This window comes from Anarhichas minor, unplaced genomic scaffold (assembly GCF_050575085.1).
Source record: "Anarhichas minor isolate MPS153535 unplaced genomic scaffold, ASM5057508v1 ptg000003l, whole genome shotgun sequence".
Lineage (NCBI taxonomy): Eukaryota > Metazoa > Chordata > Actinopteri > Perciformes > Anarhichadidae > Anarhichas > Anarhichas minor.
In genome coordinates this window covers 1,982,858-2,007,458 of record NW_027466449.1, presented here as the reverse complement: position 1 = coordinate 2,007,458, position 24,601 = coordinate 1,982,858, and the positions used below count along the sequence as shown (strand labels likewise).

The window sequence follows — 24,601 nt, the reverse complement described above, 5'->3', positions numbered from 1 at the left end:
GAGAAATCAACCTTTTGTTTGCTTTGGTTGCTATGATTTTCTTAAATCTTGAGATAATGAGAACATTATTCCTTTACATAGAGGGGAAACAATTCAACCACAGCGGCCTTCGGCTTCCATACTCTTTAATCGTTTTCAGGGGATTTTTAACTCTTTTAATCTCACAAATGAATTTTAAATGTTCTAAACATTAGCAGCAGCAGCCAGTAAAATGCCACTGTAGGTATCTGCGGTCACAGACTTCAATACTAGAGCTGTTAACAACTACTACTTTTGTTTTTGGCAAAGTGTCAATTTCATCTCTTCCCAATCTGGAAATAGCAATCACGACATATCCTCTATAACATGATAGCACAAGTGCTGTATATAGATACATAGAGTACAGTGCCTGTATTATTCCACATAGCAGTAGGCATCCATCAGGCTGATTTTCCATTACATTTGGCTTAGATATTACACTGTGACTAACTGAAAAGGGGATCAGTCCCTCCCTGACTTTCTGTGGCCATTCAGTTCCCCCAGACAGCATGTCAGTAACCTCCGGTCAGCTGAGACAATGTTGTCACCGTTGGCATCCACTTAACGTCCCCTGCACTCCTCTGGTTTCCAGCAGTGACCTAATATCTACGTGCAAACTATACAACTGTTGACCAGGCCGGGCAGGGTCCTCCCCTCTCGAGTTTACGGCCGGTCCTCCACCCCATCCCCCTTTCGCTCAGCCCTCTTATTGACTCTGCACATCTTTTTAACAGCGAGAGCAGATTGTTCGGTTTGTCCACTGAGTTTCTCCACCCTCTGAAGCCACAGCCACACAGATGGCATTGGGTGGCCTGTTTTTTGCATGTCCGCGCATGCTTGCTCAGCGCCCGTCGTCTTTGTATTGGCTGCCTCCCGTGTTTGCCTGGGAAACATTTCCAGTCTGGTTTGAGACGTGACAGGAGGGCTATGCTTTAGTCCACAGCCTGCCTTTTCTCCGAATTTTCACATTAAACAGTCTGATGAGAAACATGTAGGAGACAACAGGTTTAGTGCAGGTGGTGATGCAGGAGGAGGGCTTATAATCAAATCTTCCCTTCAAAATAAGAACGAAAATACATGCACCTCTATACAGATTTCACCCCGTCAGTATTTATGTATAAACCTGCAAATTCCATCACGGTGCCTTTGATCTAGTGGTAGGAGCCACCAAACACAAACAAAGAAGTTGCACAACAGGAACAGCTGTTGTTTAATTAATTCATATTTAAGAATTTAGCTGTTGCAGCTGTCCCCAACCCACCCGGACGTGGACCAGCACCTGCCCACAAAGCGTTTGCCCATGGGTAATGGCAAAAAAATACCTAAAAAACAGAATAACAAGAATAAAACATGAGGGTCTATTTGTGCGGTAATCTCTCCCCTGTCACACCCACAACACACTCTCACGTGACACGAGGTCATCGATTTCATCATCGTTCGCCACAAAGAGGATCGGCCCGAGCCACTAGGGCTGTACCGAATGTCATTGTTTATATTAAAAGCTTTTATTGAGGTTTTTCTAATGAAGCTATGAATGTACGTTAATACAGCTGCTTGCCTCCCTTTTTGTGCGCTGGCAAGCGGGAGAGATTTTAGGCCACAGTGAAAAAAAATGTTGTTTTTGAGAGGCGAAACGCCTAAAAATATGGATTGAAGGAGATTATTTTATTATTATTTAGAGATAAAAACATGTGAATTATGTAAATGATTACATCTGTTGACTGACTAAGACAATTATAGAGACACAACAGCTCTCGCAGTGTGTGTGTGCGTGTGTGTGTTTGTGTGTTTGAGAGGGAGAGTGAAAGAGAAGGGGGAAGAGAAGCTGGAAGGTGCAATATTTCTGAAAGACTTTTTCTGCCAGAAAACAACAAAACGCTGGCAGTGCTTTTCAACTACGAGCGCTCGGAGTGTCCACACAAAAGAGTTGGATCGCTCAGACAAAGAAACCGCTACGGACATCTAAAGTTATTAATAATAATTATAATAATTCAATGTCATGAGTGACGCTTCGAAGTTTTGAACTATTCGGGACAGACCTACAAGCCACGCCACCCTATTCCAGCAGTGGAAAGGCCGTGGATGTGTGAAGAGAAAGGCAGTGGGAGTGAGAGGGAAGAATTTAGTTCCTATTAAACCGGTACGCGGTGCTTAAAACAGGTTTGGGAACCCTGATTAATTAAACTCAAGGATGACTGAATCCTGAAATTCAAAGCAAATCCTCTCCTGTTATCTGCCTCTTTAAATGTCCTGAGCAGCCCTCTTGACAGCTCTACGGTGTTAGCCCAGCTATATTTTGAGCATTCTTCCTTTTCCCCCCTGCTGTCACCTGGGTGATCTGCTCCGAAGCGGGAGCCAGAGGGGAAAAAAAGGGGGTGATTGAATTTCTTGTACTTAAAATGAGAAGTGGGCGGCTGAGACAACAGAGAATAATGGCAAACTGTCCCAGAGCCGTACGAACGAGGGGCGGCTGGCCTTTATGCTCAGTTTAGTTTTAACGTTCTCCTCTGGCGGGACGGCCATTGTGGTGCGACTCTCTGCACACAGATTCTGTTAGATAATGGGCTCCTTTTACGTCACGATGTGCACTTCCCTCAAAGGACTTCCTGAACAATGTTGCTGTTTTTTTGCACATGAAACTAGACTGCAAATATCGCTTCATAATACTTTGACTTTTATTTGTTAAATGGTGAGCACTGAATATTCTTGGATGCACCGCAATGATCTCTCCTTTCGTCAAGCTTCTTTGCAGTGAAACGGTCTGAAACTCTTTGTCAAACCGGGTCACGTCATGGTTCTCATGGCCAAGAAAGTGTCTTTCTCCACAAGATTTCTAGTTGGGAAAGTCAGTTTTTCTCTAATCCCCTACCCTCGATGAGAGTAACCTGGTTTCTACCATGCCTGAGGTTTATGAAATCAGGTCACTGCAGAAAGCCGTAAGTGCACGTACTGATGGCGATCAGCTCAAGTCTATGATCACCAGTTGCACAAGCTAACCCACAGTTAGTTCTGTTTCTAGGTGTAAAGAAGAGGTGCTCAATGTCCACATGTTAATAGAAAGCCCTGTTTTCCTCTGTCAGTTCTGCACAGCAGCTTTGGAGCACAACGCACCAGCGGTTCGAGAGCTGGCGGTGCGCATCATCTTATCCGCGTACCAGCAGCACAGAGCTGCTGTCCTCCACTACCTGCCACCCAACGACGCTGCTGCACGAAAGAACTTCCTCCTCAAAACCCTCTTCGATGGCTTTGCCAAGATTGATGGGAAGCTGGTGGACACTCAGGCAAGACCTATTTTTTTTTTGTTGCTTTTTTTCTTCACTGCAAATGAATCTGTCAAACACTCCACACCTTCTTCACAGAAGGAATATAATACAACACACAACAAAATAACTGAACTCTCCTATTTCTATATGTCACATTTCAGATATTTGTATTGGCGTCTCTATATTGACGGTGTTCAAAACGAAATTTGCATCTTAACTTGTTCAAACAGATTGTAGTCAGCGAGGAGCAGCTGGTACATGGACAGTGAAACTGTCAGACATGGCAGATGGGAGCACTCTCTTGAACGCTTTAGAGGGGACTGCGTGACGTCATGTCTTTTTATTTATTCTAAGCTGACAGTAACAGAGTTTCATGTTGCACAGACAGCCAACTGCCTCCGCTGCTTCCTTTTGCCAAAGCCAGCACAGGCAGTCTTGCCTTTTACTCACCTGGTTAAACAAACGATCCATGACGGATCCATGTGTGAATATATATTTGGTGGTATAATCCAAATCCTTCATGTCATCACCAACTGGACTAAGATTGCACTGGCGACAAACCGGACTTCCCCATCTTTACTAAATGTGGTAAAGGATAGCTGTTATCTGAAACCGCAAACGCAGCCGGTAAACAAGTCAGCTTGAGTTACCGTAAAGTTTGTGACTCACACAGTGACCATGTTTCTCAATTTTCACTGGCATTGTTGGCGACCTAGCCCTCCCATTACGTAATGGCTCCAAGAGTCTGGACAGCTTTAAGCTGTTCAGTTTAAAAGATGGCGTGGTGAGCGAGAAAGATCTGTGATATAAACAGGAGAAAGAGGGACGAAAGGGAGCAACGAAATGCAAATGAAAAACTAAATATGAGTCACTTTTTTCCCCCCAGATTTTGAATAAGGGAGGTGGTCAGCAGGATGGGCAAAAAGAGAAGGAGGAGATCCACTCTCTTCAGGAGCAGCTGGCCGCCTTGAAAGAGATCACAGTAGGTGGAGTTGTCATTAGACTGCGATTACATCACTTCTTGTAATGGCTACTAATTTGTATTTATGACTGGTAGACTTTTGGCTCTCTAGGTGGTCAGAAACTCAGTTATTCACATGAACAGATACAACACTGGTACATTATATATGTCTGATGAAGAGGAGGTCCACTATTGTTCCACAAGTTAATGTCTGTAGTCACTGTAGAGCTTTCCTTCTATTACAGCATCTCTGTTTGGAACTGTGCTCTCTGAAACCTATTCATATTCATATTTGTCTGCTTGTGAAGGAGAGAGGGAATGAAAGCACCAAAGAACAAATGCCCAAGAAAGAAGCCCCCAAACCTGAGTCCCAAACAGCTGGCAAAACAAGTACGTACACATGTTTGACTGGAAAGAAGCAGACAAAAGCCTCTCAGTTTAGTAGAGTTAAACACCATTTTATACTGTGCTCCACCAGCTCTGATTTGGATTGCTTTAAAGCACAAGGGGGTGATATTGCTTTATGGCACAAAACAGCAACCTGGTGCTGTCTTTTGAGTCACGTGGCGCTGATGCCTTCGAATGTGACCTGTGATATGTGAGTGGACTATTCTGAAGGTATCTCTGAGGTCACGACTTGTGACATAAATGGGAGAGCCTACGGTAGTTAGACGCTCTTGTTTCAGCGCGGCATTGAGATGCAAAAAAAATGAATAAATAAATAAATCAATGACCATTTCCAAAGAGGGACAGGGAGCCTCACAGCGTCTGCTTTTGTTGTTAGTTGCCCAGCAACAATGCTCTCGAGAGTTTAACCACTTGAACCCAAAGTATGGTGCTTGTCTTTGCATGTCAATAAACAAGAAACAAAAGCTCCACTTGAAGACTGTATAACAATAAGACATTACACCGATGCTGCCAGTCAATCCTACCATGAACCTATGGAAATACACTGCAGGCACAACACATCTGATTTTGGATTTGAAATATTTTTGATATGAGTTAAGTGTTGTGTGATGTTTGCAGTCATGACAAGTAACAGATGCTGTCTTCTTTATTTCCAGCTGTCACAAAAGTGCCGCAGAACAAGGTAACAGACAGTATTGACGTCCAACAATCTATCAACTATCTGGACAAGTAAGAGACTCAATGGAGACCTTTTTAAAAAGAAGTTACTGGAATAATAGAAAGAATGTATACAGCATATTAGCCTAGCCCTGATATCACAGGTTTAATGTTTTCTGTGCAGTTTTCACACAGTCTTATTCTTTTCCCCACCGTTCCAGCCTGTGTATATTCTGCAGTAAAAAGGACGAGTCATTCACAGAGGACGGATTGGACCTTCACTACTGGAAACACTGTCCTATGCTGAGACGCTGCGACGAATGCAGACAGGTAGGTTTTCAAAGGCGTCGGCATGTATGTAGTCCCCCCCTGAAAGAAGGGGCATCTGCCTATAGCTGGTTAATCACCAGCTCAGTTACACAGCTTGAAGACTTTGCATAAAGCTCTGCGTTGTGTTCACAGGTAGTCGAGATAGCCAGCCTCACAGAGCACCTACTCGGCGAATGTGAAAGCAGGTCCAAGTTCAGCCAGTGCCCACGCTGCTCAGAGGCCGTGGCCACTGAAGAGCTGACTCGCCATGTCCAGGGCCCCGCCTGCAACCGTGAGTTCTCAGTCTCGCTCTATCAAGCCTTTGGAAACTTTCTGAAAATTCCGTATGTGTCGAAATTATTATTAATTATTATTTTTTTTATCTTTATTGGATGGTGACGGTTTAAAAACAAATGGGAGATAAGAGTATGACATGGAACAAATGTCCCAAGCCAGAATTATGGACACTGCACACGGTAAAAGTCTTAACTGCTGGACTATCAGGACACTTTTAATGGGTAGTTTTCAATGTGACCAAAAATTGACATGTCATTTTGTATTTGTCACTGACCAATTACATAACCAAAACTATTGAATAAAACCAACAAGGACTATGAGGTTAAAGCGACGACTTGATTTGATGGTGTTTACATACTTATACATTGTTCCCCAACTTTAAGGGACAGAATTTAAATAGCAGAGTGAGCATCATCTAAAATAGAGGCATCAGAAACGTGGTGTCTTCCCTGGTGATGCTCTGTGAAGCCTGTACTGCAGCCAGCTGCACATCTTGCTTGTTTTGGGGGGGGGGGGGGGGAGACACACACCACATGCTCAGTTCGACTGAGGTCAGGTCATTGGCTAGGCCATTTCAAAAAGATTCCACTGTTTGGCCTAAAATCTATTTGATAACTTTGTCTGTTGAACCGTTAAAGAGTTAGGATCGTTGTCTTGCTGTATTGTCCTTATGTTGGGGGGGGGATTGCATCTACCCAGTGTATTCTGGCTGCACCTTCTCTTTGGGTCCATTTGTGGTCAGTGAGTGTTCTCTCCAGCCTTACCTTTGCATGCTTAAGCTCCTTTGCTTGGCTAGACATAAGTAACACAACAATTCATACTGTGCTGATGATATTATCCATTGGATGAGTAGAGGCAATGTGTCTTATGTACATCTGACAGTGTTTGTCCTCAAACCTCCACTTCCATCTCTCACAGAGCACACACCAAAAACAAACTTAATTTCCTCAATTAGATCACGCATTACATTTGATTCACCGATGTCAGGTGGATGAAGATCTTTACCGTGGTTCTGAACAGCCTGTTTTTCTTGAGCTGACCTTTGTTCTGCACCCAGTGCAGCTCAGATGTCTCATTTAATATATTTGGCTCAGTTTGTCAGATAGTCATCCTCCGACAGGTGGCCTACAGCACAAAGCTCTTTTAAAACATGAAAATTGTTCTCAATGTTCTCACTATGCTACACGGAGCCTTGAAGACATCAGAAGTCTGTACTTTTCCACAGTGTTGGTTTCAAGCAGCCCTGTTGCCAGTATTTACTATCTGAACGCTGAGGTCAGCTTTTGCTGTAGGAACGTCCTGTTCTTGTTCTTTTGTTCCAAAGTGTACTGTCAATGTAGCATCCGAACTGAAGACGGATACTTTTTGTATCAAGACTTGCACTACGTCTCTATTACCAGCCATATGTCTGCATAGGTAATTGATACCAGTGAGCCTTTTGTGTTCCCATAATTTTCATTTTCTCTGGCATGTTCTCGGGACCTTTACTGTAATTGTATATTAGGTAGCTTAAAGGTGTCGTGTTTGTATTTCAGCCCCCATCTCGGGTAAAGGCTCCAACCACTGTCCTTTGTGTCACAACAACTTTATGCCTGGAGAGAAGGTGAGATTCTGTTTCTGTCTTTTCTTTTACCTTCATTTAACCAGGTTTGTCCCGTTGCGATCGAAGATCTCTCTCACATGGGAGACCAAGTTACTGTGAGGAGCTGGTTATGAAGCAGTCTCAATTTAATGCTGATGCCTCTATATGACCTACATAAGTAAACGAGACAATCAGCGAGAAGACTGTCTATGTCTATGAAGTCATTCTTAATGCCAGTCATCGGTGCCACCGGGTCGGATTCCGCACAAAATCAGATGAAATCATGCAGGTTTTCCAGGAACTCCTTCAACTCAGACTCAGTGGGGCCTCTAGCAGCGAGCAGCCCGATGCGGACCTACCCAGATCTGGCTTCGCCGCCGCCTTCTACCTGCCAGGAGCAGAGCAGAGCAGAGCTGCTCCACGCTGCTGGAGGCCCGGGCCGTATTGCTGGGCCCGCTGTAGGGAAGGGAGGCACGGGAGAACCAGAACCAGGACTTAGCGAGGCAGACTGTCAAACCCCTGCTGCAGTAAAATGAGAGGTTTTCTAAAGGGATTCTGGCGCTCGGACACACTACCACTTTCGTCCACAGGGACCGCCAAAATCAACAAAAATGAAAGTTCCTCGTATGAACTTTAACATAAAAGCACGTAGATTTGAGAAACATTAAAATGGCCTCAATAGACTGCGCAATAGTTTTTAAACTTATTCAAGGTTACTATGCTCTGAAGTTTATGATCAGTCTGTACCAGTGATCATGTTTTGTGTGAAGAAATGGCTTAATTAAAATAAACTATAGCATGTGGCATCAGCATTAAAAAGATGTGATCATTTTCTTTTTGCACGTCAAGCTTATTGCTGACAAAATAATAAACAACAACAACTTTGGTCTCTTGTAGAGCGCTGCTTCCTTGATTATAATGGGGCAACTCTTGGTACGATTAGGATTTTCACTCAACTTGGGCCTGAACTTCACTCTGTGAGCGTTTCTATTTCCCATCTTTTATATCAACACAGAAACTCAAAAGGCTTCTAATGTGAGGCTTGAGGAGCAAACAGGTGTTGAGGTAAAACACTGCTAATGTTGGCCTTTTAAAGGCTTCAAAGCAGGCGGAGCCTTTGTTCATAATGGGCTGTTTCATTTGTCTCAGGATGAAATAGATACCATCACATTCTTCACATTCCTATTAGTTTGAGGAGAAGTAAAGACCCTGATTTAGCTGTGGAAATACATTTTTGATATTTATTTTTAATAGATAGTGCTTTCCTTAAATCTTTTTTGTGGTTTACGATAATTAAATTATTTTTATACTAATTATAAACACTGAACAAAAGATGACTGTTGTAAAATTGGACAAGTTCAAGTTTCCTTTGATTCCAGCAGTGCTGACAGTTTTCCTGCTGAGGCGGCTCCCTGCTGTGTAACGTTTCAACAATAACAGGAAAAGATTGCAGTTAAAGATGAACTGGAAATCTTATTTCGATATAAATCAACAGATAGAATGTATCAATGAGGAAACGTAATCAAAATGTTTAACGATAGTAGCATGAGCTCAATACCTTGAGTAGCGTCAGTGTTGAATACGCCATAATATAAGCACAGGAGAAATAGTTCACTCTTATCTCTCACACGTAAACAGTGCTCATGTTTCGGCGCTCTTGGAGCTTCTCATCCCTCACTTATCCTTTGTGACCGTCCACAGGCTTTTGGTGAGAGAAGTTTCAAACGGATACACTAAAAGATGAAACAACAGTGTAGCCTTTCATTTGTCTTCCGTTACGTTTCTGTCATCGTGGCGTCTAATGAATCATGCAAACTCGTCTTTCAAGGACCCACAAGAGCTCCGTGAGTCCGTCTGACCGTCACCTGTCCTGACCCGGCCTGTCCCAGGTGGCAGCAGCACTTTGGAAATGAAACTTCTGGACAAAATCTCGAAAACAAGAATCCAAACCGGCGGTTAAAACCCTCAGACTTCAGTTTGAATGTGGGGGTTCATGTTGGAGAAGATTGCTCCCATCAGTGTTGTTATAATCACTACCAATCTCTGATGGAAGATAGACATCTCCCTCAAATTATGCTACTTCTGTGGTGACCACGGGGAACCGGGGGAGGGGAGGTTTTGGGTTTGATTCTGGAGACGTAGCCAGACAAACAGCCACCACAGCCAAGGTAGGCGGAAGGTTCTCAAATTACGCAACTTCCAACTCTGGGAGGTACGACGAAAAAAAATCCCAATGAAAGGCTCGTTCGGGACCCTGTAATTGGTGCACATTTGAGATTGTACATCGTTTCTGCCTTGTAAATATTGCGCTGGCAGAATTTTAAAGTGTCGCTCCTGATTTGTGATTGGCCGATCCAATGTGCTAATGTTTGCTGTGGAAAAGGCCTGTTAGTACACCATGTTTCCAGTTTCCAGGACTTTACCGTTGAACCATTTTCATTCCCTGCAAACAACTTAAGTGTCCAAGTAGGATAAGACATGAGAGCTGTTGAGATGAAGCCCAAATGTACGTTGACTCAATGAAAGACTGCAGTGTTGGTGGGAGGGAGGGAGGGCGGCCATTCGGGCCTTGACTGGGCCTACAGTCACCCGTGGCCGTCCCGATCGAGAGAGTATCTGGGAGAGGAACGTTACTCACTGAGCTACTTTGTCCCTGTTGCAGGCCTGGAAGGCTCACCTCATGGGCAGGGAGGGCTGTAAACAAAACTCACGCAGGACTGCGGTGTCCCAGAGAACCCAGCCAGCACAAGGTAAAGCATTCATACACCCTCTGCTTACACCCGCCTCCCTAACGCTCCGTGTAAAAGCTATACAAAGTGCCCATGCTTGTTGGTAGAATTTCATGTTGTAACCGTTCCCTCATGGTTTCCTGTCCTCAGGGCACAGAATGAGGCCGTTTAAAAAAAGGTGTCAGGATTCAATTTGGAGCCTGGTGTTCAAGCGTTCCAGTGTGAGTGACAGGAACCTAAAATCAAAGCAGCTGAATGTAATTCAGCCATCATTAACTTCATTATTTACACCTGTGCTTTTCCTACTGCGACGAGTCAAAATGCCTTCCGTTTCAAAAGGCCCATATTGTTAACCAGTCGCTCGTCTTCTGTTGCGCTGCTGAAGGAGTAGCAGCTCAACTGAACTTGGCGAGGTTTATTGAGACACAACAGGTGTCGCCAAATTAGCCAGAACTGAAATCGTCCAGTCAAATACGCCAATCCCATCATCTAGACTAGAGAGTGATTTGATGCAGTATAAAAGAAAACACTCATATGTTTACTCTTTCAGGGTTTCCTCCTGGAAATAGTTTGTTAAAGGTGGAAACTGAAGCCACTCAGATCCTGACACATCTTGTAAATGATGGCCCAAACAGGAGCCTCATTAAATATGTAGCGTTTGCTTTTTGAAATGCCGCCCCTTTTTTAGTGGCATTGCTGCTTTTAATTAAGTAAAGGATCTGTGAACTTTTCCCTTCTGGCATTTTGATATTTTTCTTATTCCACTAGTTGGCTGACAGAACCCAATTAGTAGCTGACTGTGTATTGAAAGTCAGCCTTGTGATGTGACCACAGCATAGACTCAGTGACACTGTGTCATCAGAGAGAGATGTGGCTGATACAGGCTGCTTTGTTCAGTAGTAAATAGTACACAAGAACAGGAAGGGTAGGGTCCTCTGTGTTAAAGTTCATACAAAGGTTTACTTTAAGGATGTCCTGTCTATGTGTGTGTGTGTGTGTGTGTGTGTGTGTGTGTGTCCAGGCAGGGCTGTTGGTGGAGCCAAACTGAAGCAGTCCTGGTCGGTCGGGTCCAGAGCCATGGGCAGAGGCAGCCGGATCCCGGCCCTGGCACCCCGGGCCAGAGGACACACGCCAGGGAAGCACTGAAACTGGTTCAAAGCACCAAGAGGGAGACGCCCAACAGCGACCGACGTCCCTGTAGAAACAAACTTCACCTGTCGGGACACCCCACTCCCACATTTCCTGCTCCCATGTTCCTGCATATCAGCACTTTTAGAAAAGGCATCTGATTTGTCTATATGTCAAGCCTCTGGCATCTCACACCTGCCGGGCTAGTAAACATGTGCACACCGTGTGCTGTTTCCTGATATCCCCTTACAGGATGTCTCTGTTTTGAGGGCTCATTGACATTTGGAGCCACCATGGTGAGGAATTGTACAGCTTACAGGGGTGGACCATTGATTTGGTATATGACTTCCATGAAAGGCACAGTGTGTAGGATTTTTAGGGCGATCTATTAGCAGAACTCGAATATAATATTCATAACTATGTTTCTCTGTTTTGTGTAAAATCAACTGAAACTAAGTTGTGTTTTCGTTAGCTTAGAATAAGCCGTTGATATCTACATAGGGAGCGGGTCCTCTTCACGGAGTCCGCCATCTTGCACCGCCATGTTTTCTACAGTAGCCCAGAACGGACAAACCGTTGTTCCAACCAACAACCGTCTGACTTCCGTTGCTCCTAAAGCTGTGTTATTGTGGTCAGGATGGCCCTCTGAGCGAGGCCAACAGCGCTACCACGGTTTTGCACTGGACAGCTCACGTTACCGCAGTCGCTCTGGATGCCACCAAATCCTTCACACTGTACCTTTTTCAAGTTTTGGTGACTCACAAGAGACCGATTTAAAAAAACGAATGGTCAAAGATATTCCTGACTTTAGTGCCTAATGGCATCTTTTCATTGGACCCTGTCTGTCCACGCCCTCAGTTTGCTGTACAGGCTTTCTCTTGTAAATATGTTGTTAACGAGCCCCAGCTGAGATGACGTCATAGTGATGTCATCAGGGTTACTTCATCAGACTCGTGAAACCTAGTAAACTAACCAATTTACACAAGCTATCTAATGCACCTGTACATTTTATTGTACAATTTAAAGAAACGGCATTTTTTACATCCAAAAAATGATTTTCAGCATTGTATTTAAAAAGAGCTGTAGATCACAAGCTCTTCAGTAAAAACCCAGGATATAACCAGTGTAATAAAATGAAATATGTAATCAGTGGCTCCATCTTACCAGAGAACAGGGAGAGCAGCTCCTGTCCTCTGGTAAGAAACACTCCTCTCTCTTTGTAGAAGCGGCAGTGAGAGGAGAGGAGAGGACAGGAGAGGAGAGGAGGAATGAGCTTTGCTTACAAGAAGGAAACTTTTGCTTCCTTGGCAACACTTCAGCTTCTTAAAGCTTTTGACAACACGAGTGCACCGTTGCTCTCAGCTTCACGCATTGCCGTCTGTTTACATTTCTCCTTTCATTTCCGGTCGTAAATAAATGATGTCGAAGGAATGAAGTAGCACTTTGCCAAATGGATGATGCGGAAATTCCAGTACATAGTATGACCTTTATTTATTTCCCTGCTCATCGCCGACTGACGATCTTGACCAGATAGCACAGTTTTATATACTCCACTAGTCCAGGGAGGGAGACAAAGTAGATCTTTTAACGTAACATAATTATTTCAATGAATAAAAAACACACACACAAAAGGAGATGAACGCATTGTTATGCAGTAGACTTTCTGTAGCACCTGTTTTTCTGCTGAATGTGACGGAGGCTGAGACAGACAGACAGTTTGAAGCACTTCAGTCTCTTTAAACTAATTTTAACAACAAACTAAAGAGTTTAAGAACTCTTGACAACAATTTGCTAGATTTATATTTCATGCTATAATTGTACTACTTCTATTGTACTGCACAGTGTTACGACGATGTTGATTGTGATATATCTGTGATTCCTCCACAGCCAAGAAGAACTAAAACAGAAACAATCCGTAAAACAGTCGGAGGTGTTTTTGAACGTTATTTTGCATATTGTAATATTAGTAGGGTAACTTCCTTAATGTGCGTGATACTGTTTACTGTTGGGAGATGTATAAGAGAGTATATTTATATATATCACATTGGCTTTAATATGCTTCTGTATTGAGGAAGATTGTGACTGTTTTTATGTGCATAGTAGTCAGTATTTTCTGAATAATTATGGCATCAAATGGCTATTTTTTTTTGTGTGCAAAAAAGTATTTGTTTAAATAAAGCTCCATGAAGCTGGACTTTGCAGATGTGGTTCCACTTGACAGAAGGTTTCTGATACTTTCACATATTTTTGCAAATCTCTCTCCAGCAGTTCACACATCGACACGAATCAAATGCTGCAACAGTAATATTCTGCATTTACAAAGTTGACCGATAGCTCCACTTTTATTGACATGATCACACATAAATCTGCAGTATTACAGCCCTGTCAGCGTCTTTGGTTGTTTTTGTTGGCCTGCCTCTGCAAATCGTACACACGTGAATCGACACTTGCAATATATTAACTTAAAACAATTAAATCATTTAATTTTGTACAATTTCAGCACCCTACAAGAAACAAAAAAATCAACTATGAATGCAACAGTTCATTCCATGATGTGTGCCGAGAGTCCGTACAGTTCACTGCGACAGTCGCACTGAAATCCTGAAATCAAGATATGGACAATAAAAATGTGCTGTTTCAGAGGAACACCTGGATGTAACAAGTCCAGTCTTATTCGTGCCTGCACAAACACGCACTAAAACCTTTACAACCACGTCTCTACATCTACATTGGATCTCGGACTGAGATGACAAGAGTGATGATGAAAGCACAACCTGAAATGGCACCAAGAGTCAGAAACCTTCCTGGGCACTGTGCGCACTGTGCAGTTGTGTGGTAGTGGTTTCATATAATGGGAAAAACAAATATCTAAGTAGTGGGAAAAGTGGATGAAAACCCAACCTGCTCAGAGGAGTTTGCAGCTTTTTGAATTTAACACAGACAATATATATTATTTGATCATAGTTGTTGCTTCCCTTAGCTACAGGACTGATGCGTAAAGATCATCATGTATGATCACAAGTCTTCTGTGTATTCTGTTCCGCTTTGGTGAATCACTTATGTCTATAGTTTAGTTTACATGGCCATTACATTATACGCTGATCAGTCATATGGACATCCTCTGGGCGCAGACCAGGTCCTTGTTGTGCACCACGCTCCACATCCGGAGCAGCTCCTGCGCGCTCAGTTTGTGCACCACGATGAGGTTTCGGTAAAAGCAGGGCTCGCTGTTCATGGGGCTCACCTTGCGTCTGGTGATGCCGAAGGTCCTGAAGCCCGGGTGTATCTCTGGGGCCAGCCGAAGCTTCTGCAGGCACATGCCCAAAAACACGTCGTCGATGGGGTACAGCTCCAGGTCCTCCGAGACCACGAAGAGCCTCCTGGCCAGCTGGGAGGACATCAGAAACCCCCCACCCCCGGCGTACGGGGGATACGGCTTGTCGTACAGCTCTTTGGGGATGTAGTACTTGCTCTGCCGGTTCCGGATCGGGATCGCCTTGGAGATGGTGTCCCCCACGAACAAGTCGGCGTCCTTGCGCTCCTCCACTTTGAAGGCGATGAGCTGCAGCAGGTTGCGCGTGTTCACAAACACGTCGTCGTCTCCTTTGAATATGAACCGCACGCTGGAGCAGTAGATGTTGAACCACTTGAGGAAGTTGACCTCTTTCAGGGTCAGGTTGAAGAAGGTGTCCATGAAGTCCCACTGGAGGATGTCCCCGTAGATCATGTCCTCGTACTCGATCAGTTTCTGGAGGTTCTTGGTGTCTTTGCCGGTCGTCGGGCTTCCCAAAAGAAACAACGTTTTGATTATCTTCCCGTCCACCGTGTGCTCGTGTCCCCAAGTTTTGCGCACCGCCTCCCGCCGGTCGTGCTGCTCGATGACGGACTTGACCACCACGAGGAGGTGCACCTCTCCGTCGGCGCATTTCTCCGGGTGGTTGATGAGCATGGGGAAGTACCTACAGTGTCTGTGCAGGACGAACTGGTGAAACCTCGGGTCCAAGCGCCGGAACCAGTCCTTGGTCCTCACCGACGCATCCTCGCTGCAGTTGAGAACCTGCGCGTCCCAGGTAGCCGAGGTCCCGTTGGAGACGCGCAGCGCGTCCAATGCGTAACCAACCACCGGAGAGTCCGAACTCCCCAAACTGTTTTTAATGGCTCCCTTCTTGAGGGGAAAACACTTGGGGCCGCACCAACCGGCGTCCCTCGCATGCTTGACCCCCATCCCGTCCTTCTCTGCCAGCTTCAGCTTGTGGATCATGAGGAAAGAGGCAAAGACGAGAGACAGACTCAGCAGGGGTTTCAGCAGACCGACCCGCTTTCTCCTGGAAAAGTGATCCATGGCTCTCAGCGCGGCGCACAGAGACCCTCAGATGCTGGACCTTCTGCCTTCATAGTGTGTCAAAAAACGTTTCGTCCGCGAGTGGAGTCTCCATCACTGCCGTCCCTGCTCATTTAGGACACCAGAGGTCGCGTACTCGGGCACGTGAGAGCGCTGACAGTGAAGTGGCCCTGGGGCCCCGTTTGCCCATGGCGGCGCTCAGCCGAGTTAAGCATCGCCTCTCAGTGCGGGACAAGGATGCGGGAAACACAACACGTCCTCAGGCTTCTCCTCTGCCTTCTGTCTCAGAATGACTGGAGACCTGCTGCAAGTCCCCCCCCCCCTCCTCCCAAATATCTCCTCCCCTAAATGACCGGCACTGATCTGGGACCAGCAGGTTTCTCATTTCTCACACAACAACCGACCATTCACAATACATGATGAGACATTATAATGATCAACATACACCATGAGTTACTTAGAAGTAAATGGAAACAATGAGACATTTAATTTGATTTAATGTATTCGTTTAATTAACTTGGGAGTACAAAGCATGCAATACAATGCAAAAATATACAGTAAAATAATCATAAAACAGAGCAAAGGCATAATAAATATATATTAACGCACATATACAAAAAAAAAGAAAGCACTGTTTTCAGATCCTGAGCATTATGGAAAACTATGTCTACCAGAAGTTTAATTTTAAATACGAGAGGGGCCGGACAATATACTAAATATAGCCACTTAAATGTGTAGAATTTGGCCATCAAGAAATAAGAATAATCAGCCTGTAAACCATTTGTGCTTTTATTGTTCTTCTCGTGTTTAAATATTCCAAAGAAAACATATTTTAAAGGAAATAGATCCAAACACGTTCCAGTGTGAATACAAGACCAAACAGTCGTTTCAGAAATGGATTCACTATAACATCTGGTATCAACAACCCTCTCTGAATTAAAAAAAGTTCTCATTTCACCTTGTTTAACAGGTCATGCTCCAAACACTTTATTCCAATGTATGTGTTCAGCTGTTTTATCTCAGTATGATATTAGAGACGGTGCAGCATCTTGTAGAAAAAGTTTCCTTGTTGAAACTAACATAGAAACAACAGGAACAGTCTATCACAATGATAGTAAACATCCTAAAGCAATAGTATCAAAAACAAAAGTGATTTATTTTGGTCTTATTGTTATTAGATACTTACATTGCCATACAGCTCGTTTGGTTTAAGTAACTGCCGAGCCGGCCCAACAGTTTTTGAAGCCAATTCTCAAATAGATAAGAATATTCATTCCTTATTATTATTTATTATAATTATAAAGACTCTAGCACCCTCTTGTGGCCAATTTATGGAATAACGTCTCCTCCCATTTTGTCACCTCACATTTTGTTCAACCAAAGCCTCAGATCAGAAGTTTAACTAAAATGGCATTCATCTCACTCTTTTACACAAACACTTGAAAACAAAATTGTAAACAGTTACAGTAAAAATGATTTAACAAAAATGAGGAATAAAAATAAAGATTCTGCCAAAGCCTTTTTATAGGCGATAGCCTACACTCGTACTTGGTTAAATTGTGTGGAATTGTCTTTTAGACAGGTACATATAAAGCTAAAAGTTGTACTTTAATCATCTAGCAGCAAAGAGAGAGACACACCTCAACAAAACCCCGGAATCTGGTGACTCTCATAAAACAATGGGCGGGGACAGGATGGAGTGGAGGTGTCCTCTGTTGCAGCAGGCTAACCAATGAGGAAGAGGCTGAGATAATGATACTTCTGTTCCAGTACACAGTTCCAGAGTGAAAAATAATAATTTGGAAAGAGAAGCATTGAGGATGAACAAAATGTCCCATTTAGCATGGGAGAGTTAAGTAAGGTGGTGATGAGGAATACTGCACCAGGGAAATGTAGGAATGATTAAAGTGTGGGAAGAAAGAAGAATCCCAAATCGGACCCTGTAGGAGTCAACTAGCTCCAGAAGGTGGCAGTAGTGCAACATTAAGGATGTAAGCTGCCGTTAAAAACCAACGAAGAAGACGAAGACTGACTTTTGTTTTTGAAGACGCCATATATCATCCATGCCATAACATGCCTCATAGTTTGTAGCTAATCCGAGCCATTTAGTTTGAAGAATAATAAAGTACAGAGTCGAGACTTGAAACGCAGAGGCATTGCGCCGGTAAATAGAGCACATGGAAGGCGTTAAGGTAAGCTCACGTTAAGTTACGTAGCGGCAGGCTGATTCACAAGGCACAATAATCACTTCAGTGTTGTCCGTGGTTACAACGACAGACTAGGAAGATAGGGAACAACTAAGACCTCACCAGAGCTAACGGAAGTGTCCGATAATGCATCTCGACATATTGGCTAACTTACAAGCTAATGAGGCTAGCAAGACAGCTAAGAGCTACCATGGAGTAACGTTCATCTACTAGCTGCCTGTCAGCTAACTACTGTCAGTTACCGTTCGCCATGATGGTTTATTTACTAACAGTGCGCATGGACTTTAATAACCAAAAAGCGCAGTTATGTTACTGGTCCAGTTGTCTTTTATTTACTGTTAGTTACTTATAACTGTTTTTGTGAACTTCAACTCGCCAACTGCTTTGACTCGCCTGATGTGTGCAGACGTAGCGTTGGCTGATTAAAAGCGATTAAACCCCCGGAGATGACCGGAAGTCTCTGAGTCACGGGGTCATGGCTGACTACAAAACATTTTTGGGGGAGGAGCCTGTCCAGAGGTGTCACCGGGGCGTTTTTGGGGTTTCAAACTGCTCAGGTGGCTTTACAGAGCCATGGTGGGTCTCACAAATATATACACTTTAAATATTAAAAGGTGCTGCATATGCTGCTTTCCCGCATATCATTGATTCATCTTAAACCAGCATGTCTGTCCCATATCAGCTTTTAAAAATATTAATGTCTTGTCTTATTTTGTTTCTAAGCACCCTTACTTTAGGGTTAGGGCCACTAAAACCTTGCATAACACAGTTAATATGACAAACTTACTCGCTGTGACGGTGATTATCTGGGGCAGCCGTTTGAAATGCACACATGGACATAACCAAGCGTTACTCGTTGCTTGGAAGCACTTTTCGCAGTAAAATACCTCTAACGTCTTGTTCTTTTAAAGCTGGCTCACATAAAAGAATGGCTGGATGCTGACCCACTCTTTTGCAGGGCTGTGTTTTGGAAAGTTGCTTGGCTTGTGATATCACTGAAGCTTGTTGCATTCGGCTTAAAGCAGATAAAAACCAACCTTTTTCCGTGAACTGGTCGCTTTGATTGAGTTTTGCCACACGGGATGAAAAAAACACACGTTATGCTGCTTTGCAGATGCCTGGTCGACTTGACGGCTTGAGGCCCAGAAAGAGGAAGAGCAGCTCCAGAAAGGTTTGTGTTCACCTGTAAACCGGAGAGAACGGCCTGTATAAAGAGCAACGATCTTAAATCAAATGTCTTTCTTCAAACAACTTACCGTGTTTGATGTTTTTTTTTTCTTCCCTACACTGGACAATTACAACTGGCTAGACTTCCACAACTGCATCTGAGAACTTGTACTTGACACGCGCATTAGGCTCGCTGTACAGTGTGTCTTGCGTCCTTTTACAGATGTCGGATGATGTACGTTGGCATAAGAGCAACCGGAAATCGATCATGGTGAACTGTGACGTCATCCTAACCCTGGTTTTTAACCCTCTCACAGGCTTCGACTCCAAGAAGTGGATGTACGAAAAGTCCAAAGACGCAGCCGGCAGCAGAGAGCAGCTCGGTGGTCGGCGTTTGCAGCAAAGCGGACGTTCCTCTGGAGAGGCTCTCTCGCATCAGCTGTGAATGCCACCAGCTGTCAGGCAGGAGGAGGTGCTCGGCATCACCGGAGCTCGAGGGACAGGAGGGCAAAGAAAACGAACTGAGGACGAGGCCGGAACCGGACAGCCCCAGAGTGAAGGAGTCCGAGGACATGGACTGTGAGGAAACCAGCAAAAACATCTTCCCGGATGACGACAGCAATCAGATTCTTCCCGTGGAGCAGTTCTTTGGAAACTTGGATGCCGTACAGGTGAGGTCGGTTTCTTTATTGCCACTTTAGGGACAATCTGTGACTCTAGTTGCTTGAGGCTCTCTGGAAAGCTTCCCCAGCTGGTGGCCAGTTAAGGAGTGGCTGTGTTGATAAGACACTAAACAAAGACACTAAACAGTTTGATAGCTTTCATTATGTTACATCACGGGACTTTGTATTTTTGAAGTACACGCAATATTTTTAGGGGCTAACTCGCTAACAGCAGCACATTTTAGGATGCAACAAGAGATTCAAGATGAACAACATTCTCTTGTGTGAATAAACTACAGAACATAGGCTATAAAGGTTCAGAAAAGAAGACATTGTGTTGCTCTCAAACATGCCTTTCAGTGCAGGAGTGACACACTGCCTATTGCAGAATATTTAAATATTATAGTATGCACAATTATTTTGTTATTTTACATTTAACAGAGCAGCAAAAAGCAAAGCATGCACCATAAAATAAATATATATTTTAAAATATTTTTTGCGTACGTGCTATTTAAATCTAGCCGTGCATATGGCTGTACCAGAGCTGGACAACTCTTCATGTGCAGTGGTGCGGTTACGCGCGTCTCAGCATCTTTGACATCAACATGTCACATTTTAATTATTAAGCCGACGTATGTCTGCATAGTATCTTAATTACCCAGAATGCCTTTTTAAAAGCTTTGGAATGAGAGGCCCTTCTGTACCGCTATTAAATGTTGCAGCACATGTATGTTTGATTGTTTGGGTGAAGATTGAATCAATTACAAACGTCCACTCTTCTATGCTGCAGGACTTCCCTCAGAGATCGTCGGAGACCTGCTCCCGTGTGCGAGGGGAGCACAGGAGGCGACATTACTACGCACCAGAGGCCAGCGACGAAGAGGAGGCGGGCCTCCTCAGTATGAAGGGAGACGACAGAGCGGACACTTAGTGAAGAGGAGCTGCACTCAGAAAGTCATGCCCTGTGTTAGCACATAAAACTCTCAGCACTCAAGAAAAAGCAGCCAAAAATTGAACTACTATTGAGATTCAGTCGTTCCTTAAATCATAACGCTCCCGATTCACCGGTGATGAAGTTACTCGCTACGACGGTAGTGAGGGAGGCATGAACTGTTGCTGGAGCCGACTCTGCGGTTGGCCTCGCCATCATTTACAAGTCGTCGTTGTTTAGCAGTTTACCACTGGTAGTTCTGACTCTGTTGAAAGCTTTAGCACGTTGTTGGTGGTAAACGGGTCGTTAATGACTTGACAAGGACACGCCAAACGCACAGAAAATGCCAAATTGTTTTCACTTAGCTTGATACCCGAATATCTTATTTCATTTGATACTTTTTAACATGGTTACAGCACTGGGACATGTACAATAGTGCCTGTTTTATTTACTGCTGAATTTATGCTCACATCCCCCCCATTGTTCAGTCAACTTTGGTTTTGCCTGAGGGGAGGGGAGGGGGGGGGGGGGTTGTTGGCAGCACTTTATTTAGATAAGGATCAGGCTACAGAACACACTGCTTCATACTTTCAGTGCATGCTTTGAAGTTTGAGATTAGCCTTGAGAAATGACAAAACAGCACTAATAAAAACGGGGAAAAAACAATCTCTAAATTACAAGTTGTTATATATGTGGAGAGGAAGGAGGGTACACGCGTCAAAGAGCAGTTCCATATTGAGAGCTTTTAATATCAAATTCAGCGTTTTGAGGTGAATGTCATTGTTCACCAAGTGTCTAATATTCATCGTCAACACATCTTTGCCCAGTTTGTTTTTTGGCAGCTGCTTAACTGCACTACACATCTGTAACATACATACATATATATTTACATATATATTAATGCAGCTGTTGGGTTCATGATAGGATGTAAGAAAAAGAAAACCTGGACTAAAATCGTTGAGGTCTGTGATCGGTCTTCAGCATGTGAGTGAAGTGATGATTACTTAAGCCTGACTTAGACGAAATGTCATCTACTCTTCTAACTTTGAGGTAATTGCACTAGTGCTGTTCACTCCTATGCAACTTTCTGACTGAGTGAACGCCGCGTTGTAATCAATTCATGTATTCTTACATCACCGTGCCAACAAAGACAAAAATAAATGTTTTTCATGATTTCCTGGTTTAAGTGTTCTTCCGTTTGTCTAACGAAGCGCCCGTCGGTCTGTATTAAAACTCTGTCGGCTTCACTGGTTCACAAATCACAATATGGCTTTTAAAAAAAATATCAAGCGAGGTTAAAAAAAAGGCGAGGCAAGAGTGAAAATATTCACACCAAGTGCCTCTTCCTGCCCTTCGGTTTCGCGTCGCCCGAGTTAAAAATCTCCGCGGCGTCGCACAGCAGGTTGTGAGCTGCTTTGTTGTGGCACACGATGTGGACCAGCTTCAGGTTCTCCCTGGTGAACAGCAGGCGGTAGAAGTAGCCCACGTTGACGTCGGCGCTCCTGTGACTCTGCAGAGCTTCCAGCAGAGCGGGAATGATCGTCCTCTTCTTTTCAATCCTGGACACACACACACCACCGAAGAAGAAATGTTTTTCAATGTGTTCTTCAATCAGCAGGTATGTTTTAATATGTCGATGTCAGATCTATCACGCGGAGGACAACTCCATGCCAAATGAGCTGTATGAATGAATGTACTAGGCCTATAGCTAGGCTTGGTTTGCACTTTGTGACAGTGAAATGCTTTTTTTTCTCTTTTTTTTTTCTCTTCCTTATAGAGTCCGACCTGTGGTCCAGATTCCATGTGCTGAAGACGATCCTGCTCTCTCGGCTGCCGTAGGGGTTGATGGAGTGGAGGGACGGGCACTTTTCCTGCTCAAATGATCCCTGAGGAGGCAACAGAGAAGAAAGAGGCGTAAACAACACGCTCGAAAGCAGGTCCAGTTCTTTCAAAATGTCTCGTAAGTTGTAAAGGGTCACCAGGAAGTTATAGAAATGCATCAAATGGAGGGGAGGTGACTCCTGTAATACCTGGCAGGTAAACCACCCCTCTCGAGTACAGAGGCGATCTGCTTCCTTCACCGTCCTGTCGAAGTAGCAGCCGTTGTGCTTCGCTGTCTTCAGCATTTCCGCCAGGCATTTGGATGTTTTCAGAACCTCCGCCCTGACTTTAGCCTTCTGTGTGGCTTTAGCGGCAGCATCCACCTGACCACAGAGACAGAGCCAAACGTTTAGATTGTCGTGCCACTCGCCCCTTTAGATTCCTGAGCAGAATAAGGAGCTTTTACCTCCTTCATGTAGCCTCGTATCCGGCTCTCACAGTTGGACTTCATGTAGGCCGACTTTGTCTTGAATCGAGCGCCAACACCTGGAATGAAACCCCACTTAACAACAAACTCAAACGCAGATGAAATTGGAGTCGCATCAAGTGTTTAAGGGGAACATTTCAAATATAAAGTGTGTCCTGGGTCTCCATTTGACGTTGCACCTTTGAACCAGTCTTCATCCTCCTCTCTGCTCTCCAGCTCAGATCTGTCCTCCAGGTTGCGCAGCAGGTCTGTCAGGATTTTACGCCTCTTAGGAGGCTGCTCATCAGAGAGGAGCCCTCTGGCCGCTTCAATGAGGCCATCGGCGTGCCGGTCTGCGCTCAGTAACTGGCCGATGTCGCACACAACTGGAGTTGGAACCACAGGGATTATAGGGGGTCAGACATCATCCTACTTCTAAACTTAGTCTGGTCAGGGTACATACACATACAGTTGAAACATTTGTCTTGTTTTTAATGGTGTCTGTTTGGATGATTGTCCTACCGCCACTCCACGTCTCATCCCTGCAGAGAAGAACCAGCTCCGTGTTGTCCGGCAGAGTTTGGAAGAATTCCTCTGTAACTTTTGTCCCATCCGCATACAAACAAACGTGTGCACCAGAAGATGGCAACTGGAAATGACAAATGTATAATTTTACTCTTAACTATTTTACAAGGGATTTTATTCTCACCGATGTGTCGGACAAAGCCTCACAAATTCTGAGCCATTTCAAAAATGGATTCATTTTAATGTATGTTTCGAGTGTCTCATACAATTCAAAAGGCATGCTCACTATCTCTCACACTTTGACCACTGCGAATGCTGTGATAAGGACAAAAACAAGTTTGTGCTAGTCAGCTGTGTTCTCATGAAAGATGTTTTTTTGCTTTACAGAATTTGCAGATAATCTGAAGAAAGGAATTATGATGATAAAATACGATCTGTTTTTTTTTTGTGTGTGTCTTTGTAGTTCTTTTTAGATGAATTCACTTGCATCACAGAGATATCTGTGACACAGTCTGTGCCGATAACATGGATACATCTATCTTGTGCATCTTGTGCAGGAGCGCAGGCGGTGTCTGCTTATCTGCCCTTTTGAATGGAGATCAAGTGTTTTGGCTGCTATCTCTGAAACACACTTGGTCCTTTGTAACATTTAATTTTGAAAGAAACATGTTTTAAATGATCTTTACAATAAAATCACTTGTTTTTGCGCGTACATTACGCACACTGATGCAGTGTAATGAACTGTACATCTAGCTTCCTCTCTACGTGCTTCTGTAATGCTAAATGTCCCTCCTGCGTTATAAATAAAGTTACATCTCATCTTATATGCAGATAACCGTGTCGTGTACATGTCAGCATACCGGTCTCACTTTTCATTTTCTGTCTTTCTTTTAACCAAACGTGTCTGTGGAGAAAGCGGAACTGTCGGCTGTTAAAACAAACGAGCTCACCTGTAGTAGCTTGCAGCCCTTCTTAAGCAACTCGTTCATGTCTTTCGCCGCAACTCCATACTTTCTATTTTCATTGCAACTCCTTATTTTCACGGGCTTGTTTTTCCTGAACAGTCCGAACATTGCACTGTTTTTGTAGTTTGTAGCTACCGCTTCCTCCTTCTTCCTCTCGGGGCTG

At 44.0% G+C, this 24,601-nt stretch overlaps 4 protein-coding genes across 8 annotated transcripts in view; 2 read left to right on the top strand and 2 right to left on the bottom strand.

The window, feature by feature from the left end:
• cep104 (centrosomal protein 104) overlaps nucleotides 1-13,546 on the top strand; it is a 29,254-nt gene extending 15,708 nt beyond the window's left edge. The window contains exons 14-22 of the mRNA XM_076090655.1: nucleotides 3,099-3,299; nucleotides 4,168-4,263; nucleotides 4,551-4,632; nucleotides 5,307-5,379; nucleotides 5,529-5,641; nucleotides 5,774-5,908; nucleotides 7,449-7,516; nucleotides 10,158-10,245; nucleotides 11,246-13,546. Of these exons, the coding sequence (XP_075946770.1) occupies nucleotides 3,099-3,299; nucleotides 4,168-4,263; nucleotides 4,551-4,632; nucleotides 5,307-5,379; nucleotides 5,529-5,641; nucleotides 5,774-5,908; nucleotides 7,449-7,516; nucleotides 10,158-10,245; nucleotides 11,246-11,370 (981 nt within the window). The 3' untranslated portion in view covers nucleotides 11,371-13,546. The remainder of the gene's footprint in view (nucleotides 1-3,098; nucleotides 3,300-4,167; nucleotides 4,264-4,550; nucleotides 4,633-5,306; nucleotides 5,380-5,528; nucleotides 5,642-5,773; nucleotides 5,909-7,448; nucleotides 7,517-10,157; nucleotides 10,246-11,245) is intronic.
• Nucleotides 13,547-14,458: 912 nt separating this feature from the next.
• b3gnt7l (UDP-GlcNAc:betaGal beta-1,3-N-acetylglucosaminyltransferase 7, like) lies at nucleotides 14,459-15,694 on the bottom strand. Its single transcript, XM_076090643.1, has one exon. It carries the CDS (start codon nucleotides 15,692-15,694, stop codon nucleotides 14,459-14,461), a length of 1,236 nt encoding a protein of 411 aa, XP_075946758.1.
• A 1,860-nt stretch (nucleotides 15,695-17,554) lies between these two features.
• On the top strand, nucleotides 17,555-21,834 carry cunh1orf174 (chromosome unknown C1orf174 homolog). 5 transcript variants are annotated; one of them, XM_076093175.1, is made up of 5 exons: nucleotides 17,600-17,886; nucleotides 18,308-18,477; nucleotides 19,016-19,072; nucleotides 19,386-19,739; nucleotides 20,521-21,834. In XM_076093175.1, exons 2-5 carry the CDS (start codon nucleotides 18,475-18,477, stop codon nucleotides 20,659-20,661), a joined length of 555 nt encoding a protein of 184 aa, XP_075949290.1. In that variant the 5' UTR covers nucleotides 17,600-17,886; nucleotides 18,308-18,474; the 3' UTR covers nucleotides 20,662-21,834. The 5 variants fall into 5 exon arrangements, with proteins under 5 accessions (XP_075949299.1, XP_075949290.1, XP_075949306.1 ...); XM_076093184.1 differs by lacking the exon at nucleotides 18,308-18,477 and having other exon boundaries at nucleotides 17,555-17,886; nucleotides 19,386-19,744; XM_076093164.1 differs by lacking the exon at nucleotides 18,308-18,477 and having other exon boundaries at nucleotides 17,607-17,886.
• On the bottom strand, nucleotides 21,193-24,601 carry dffb (DNA fragmentation factor, beta polypeptide (caspase-activated DNase)). The gene is made up of 7 exons (XM_076093152.1): nucleotides 24,424-24,601; nucleotides 23,471-23,597; nucleotides 23,149-23,334; nucleotides 22,949-23,028; nucleotides 22,692-22,865; nucleotides 22,447-22,547; nucleotides 21,193-22,220 (listed from the first exon to the last, which is right to left on the bottom strand). Exons 1-7 carry the CDS (start codon nucleotides 24,544-24,546, stop codon nucleotides 21,989-21,991), a joined length of 1,023 nt encoding a protein of 340 aa, XP_075949267.1. The 5' UTR covers nucleotides 24,547-24,601; the 3' UTR covers nucleotides 21,193-21,988.